The 4,230-nt window shown below is 49.6% G+C and overlaps 1 protein-coding gene across 1 annotated transcript in view; it reads right to left on the bottom strand.

Annotated features, from left to right (window-relative positions):
* Positions 1 to 3,903, bottom strand: part of ABCF2 (ATP-binding cassette, sub-family F (GCN20), member 2) — a gene marked incomplete at its 5' end in the record, with an annotated part of 8,110 nt that extends 4,207 nt beyond the window's left edge. The window contains 7 exons of the mRNA XM_010077671.1: positions 65 to 184; positions 292 to 387; positions 473 to 575; positions 1,626 to 1,721; positions 1,867 to 2,038; positions 2,556 to 2,738; positions 3,662 to 3,903. Coding sequence (XP_010075973.1) covers positions 65 to 184; positions 292 to 387; positions 473 to 575; positions 1,626 to 1,721; positions 1,867 to 2,038; positions 2,556 to 2,738; positions 3,662 to 3,903 — 1,012 coding nt within the window. The remainder of the gene's footprint in view (positions 1 to 64; positions 185 to 291; positions 388 to 472; positions 576 to 1,625; positions 1,722 to 1,866; positions 2,039 to 2,555; positions 2,739 to 3,661) is intronic.
* Between the last annotated feature and the right edge of the window lie 327 nt (positions 3,904 to 4,230).

Here is a 4,230-nt window from a genome sequence, read left to right as displayed (position 1 = left end):
GCTGTCAGCTAAAGATCATTCCACTTATCTAGCCCATGTTTTCAATACTGATGTCTGATCCTACCTTATCATTCACAACTCTCTCTGTCAAGCCAGAAGCCATCATTTTTTGAAGGGTCTTCTCCTTGCTCTGAGCTTGCCTGGCCAGCTTTGCACTACCATGACCAAATCGTGCAATATAATTCTGCAACAAAACACAGAGTTAGCTGGAAGCCACAACAACAAGGCTGAGGAGGTGCAGGGATGCCCACCTGCATCGGTAGAAAGATGGTCACACAGCTAGGCAGATACCTTCATATGGGCAATCTGATCCTGCTCCCAGTGGAATCGCTTCATTTGATTTTCTTCTAGTTCCAAGCGAGTCTTCACATATTGATCATAATTTCCCTAAAAAGAGACCACAGACCATCAGACATGCCCCAGAGAACAGTTCCTCTGTTTCTGCCGGCTGCGCAGGGCACCATTTACTCACGGTGTAGTACTTCAGTTTGCGGTTGTGCATGTGGATTATGTTTGTGCAGACACCATTCAAGAAGTCCTGGGAGTGTGATATCAGCACAAGGATCCGTTTGAACCTGTGGCACCACAGAAGCTGTTAGAGACTAAGCTAGGAAAAGAATTCTTGCTCATTGGCCCTGATGGTGACAAAGGATTTACGTGCACCAGATCTCTCTTGCTTACAGTTGGATTAAGAAAAAGATAAACAGCCCTGGACACGCTTTCAGAAATCTGGATAAAGCAGCTACAACCAGCTGCAGTAAGCAAATACCGCAAACTCCTTTCCTGGTGAAAACACTCTTCACCGTAAGCCAGTCTCCACCCATCTTCACAGTCAAGAGCTGGCTACCAGTAGATGACTACGGCTACTGATGCAACTGACTCCACTGGCACCACACCTCTAACAGAAGCTTCAACCTCTGCTGCTGGCTTTTGCCTTCGTACAGACTGCCATCTGCCAGGTGCACTACGCCTGCTTGAAGCCTCCCAAAGAGAGGTTCAAACGACTTTGCTAAAACATCTGGCTTCTAAAGCAAGCGTGCAAAAGGTTCAACTGACAAAGCTGACAGAAAAACCTCTGCAAATGAAAAGCCCCTCTCACAATACAGTCCTTTTAATGCACAGCGCAGATAACCTAGGCTTCAGAACTAGTCCTCAGCTTTTTGCCTTAGGCCTTAACATTTTACCTTTGTTTACAAAACAGTCACCCCACATACCAGAAGATGAAACTGACACAGATACTACAGTTCTGTGAAAGCAGAGGAACAATATGCAGAAAAATGAGCTGGAAGCCAGGTCTGGAAAGCTCACACTACTGGTACAGCAAGTGGTGCTGGTGTACAGGCTGCCATGGCTGCTCCTGGCTTTAACCAGGGAGTAGAAACCAGCATTTCTCATTCCTTCAATGAGGGATGACAGGGGCTTGTCGTGAATTCATTAGCCTTCCATCAAGAACCCTCCCATAGACACCTGCAGCAGCAAGCACAAGGAGGCGTCACTGCACTGCAATATGGTTCTCTAGCCACAGGAACTACAGACAGTTATTCCTGTAGCCCTTGTTCATGTGCTGACAAGATGTTCCAGCAGAAAAGCACAGCCACAGAAGCAGCAAACTCCTTCATGCTTACGTTTTCAGCTCTTCCTCCAACCACACACAAGCATCCAGGTCAAGGTGGTTTGTGGGCTCATCCAGCAGCAGCATGAAAGGCCGAATGAAGAGGGCCCTGAAAGGAGAGGGGAGACGACAGCGTAGGGTAAGTGCAGGTAACCCAAAGCCTTTCAAGCTCTGCTCTGAGTTCTTAGAACCGTGTACGTGGCTCTGCAGCCAGGAGCAAGCATGCTCCCACGAAGCAGCAGTACTCCACTCACCTAGCAAGAGCCACCCTCATTCGCCAGCCACCACTAAAGTCCTTCAGCTTCTTCCTCTGCATGGCTGGCGTGAACCCCAAGCCGTGAAGGATACGCGAGGCCCGTGCTTCTGCCTTGTCAGCATCCAGCTCCTCCAGACGTTCATATAACTCCAAGAGTTTCTCACACTCCGCTGAAAGAGAGCCTGCCTGTCAGCACTTCTGCCAGCAAAGGACTCTCAGCTGCACCTCTGCGCAGTCGGGAAAGCTCTCAGTCCGTCTGCTTATCACTATTCAGTGCCCCCCATGCCCCAGCCCGAGACACTTCTTAAGAAGCTGCATGGAATAATTTCATCCACAGAATCCCAGGATGGTTTGGGTGGGAAGGGACCTCAAAGCCCACCCAGTGCCACCCCCTGCCATGGGCAGGGACACCTCCCACTAGCCCAGGTTGCTCAAAGCCTCATCCAGCCTGGCCTTGAACCCCTCCAGGGATGGGGCATCCACAGCTTCTCTGGGCAACCCTCACCACCCTCACAGCGAGGAAGAAGTGTAATCCCAGAGGACTTTTCAACTAGTACATAGCAGCTGGGGAAATAGGTACCCTAACAGGTAAAAACTCTGCCAAGAAACACAAATAAGACCTTTTCTTCAGTGGGAAGGGAAATGGAGGAAATGTCCCTTGTCCACAGGGACTCTGAGAAGCTTTACCATCTTCATGAGCCAGACGTTCTGCCTCTCGTTCTAGCATGGCCCTCTCTGTATCCACCTCCATCACACACTGTAGAGGGGTCTTGTCACTGGGAGGCATCTCTCGGGTCAGGTGGTAGATGTCAATATGCTCTGGGATGGGCACTTCTCGTTTCCCAATAGCTGACAACAGCATGGATTTCCCTGTGTGCAGACAGACATCCACAATTAATTGCTGGATTCAGTGAGACACAATATCACAGAGAAACAGACAAGACGCAGTCAGATCCCATTGATTTCCTCCCTTTCCAATCCCAGAAAACCCTTGGGAATTTCTTGCCCAAGAGGCCAGAAGAATTGGATGCAGCAGAGCCTACTGCCTCACTGTGACAGGCTGCCCTCCCAGCTACGGCTCACCACCCCAATGACAGGACTGAGTCATGAAGAAGCTCTTTGGAAACCACTGCAGTTCAGCCCTTACCCGGATTTAGGGAACTTTATCTCTGGTGTATACTTCCTGCTGTCTAACCAGGTCTGACGTCTGTTACCAGGACCCCAGACTCTAAAGATTTCTAACACAGAGGAAAGTAATGCCCTCATCACTAGAGAACCTAAGTGTTTTCCTGAAAGTTAGACCACTGGACACTCTTACTAGCTCTTCTTCAATCACACCCATATTCTGCATCTCTCCATGTAGAGCATTGCCTTCTCCAGGGATTGTACAGTTGTTTTTCCGTTCAGGCCAAACCACACACTCCCTGCTCCTCCATACTGTGCAAGTTCTCTGACCAACAGCATCAGCATTGCATTCATTGACACTGCTAAACAAAACCTGCAAACAGGAACCAGAGAGATTCACAGATCCCAGCCATCTCACCCAGCTCTCCACAGAAAAGTTCAAATGAACAATCCAAAGCCAGAACACAATCTCATACTTCTACCAGCAATCCTAGCAACTTCTCTTCCTGGGGGGAGGAGATAGGAGAACAGAAATGTGTGTCCCAGCCATGCCTAACAGCCTTCTTTCTGGTTTCCAGCATTTACCACCTGCATCTGTCCAGCTTCTCAGCAGCAAGGGATCTTCACCGAGCTCCGAGAGGCCCACGTCACGGCGCCCCAGAGCTTACCAATCCCATTGAGTCCAATCAGGCCGTAGCGTCTCCCAGAATTCAGCTCCAGTTTTGTGTCGCTCAGCAGCTCCTGGCCGTGGAAGGTCAGCGAGAGATTAATGATGTGCACATCGGTGCTGTTGGGATGGGAAGCCAGCACTCCTGTCACAGCACGGGCGGCAGCTTTCTTTAATTCGAAGTCCTCCAGCTCCTTTGTAAGAGCATCCACCTCTGTATGCAGAGACAGAGGAGAAGTGTCACTGATCCACAAACACAAGGGAACCGTAAGCCCCTGGACCACAAAAACAACTCCCACAACCCCGTTTCTACAGAAATGTTGAGGAGACCCAGATGCAATGGCACTCGGCTTTTCAGCTCAGCAGATGGATATATATGGTCTAATAGCAGCTTCCTAGGCTCTCTAAATAGAGAACCATGAGAACTACGTGAGCAGCCAGAACAGGTAGCCTGTTATCCAGGTACGACGGGACTGACCCTCACTGCAGGAAGGTCAGAGGTGGGAAGAGAACTTAAGGAGTATTGGTTATGAGCTTAAGGAAAGGGCTGGCCAAAAATAAACTTGGCTA

Source organism: Pterocles gutturalis, unplaced genomic scaffold (assembly GCF_000699245.1).
Source record: "Pterocles gutturalis isolate BGI_N339 unplaced genomic scaffold, ASM69924v1 scaffold6393, whole genome shotgun sequence".
Lineage (NCBI taxonomy): Eukaryota > Metazoa > Chordata > Aves > Pterocliformes > Pteroclidae > Pterocles > Pterocles gutturalis.
This window is presented reverse-complemented; position numbering and strand designations above follow the sequence as displayed.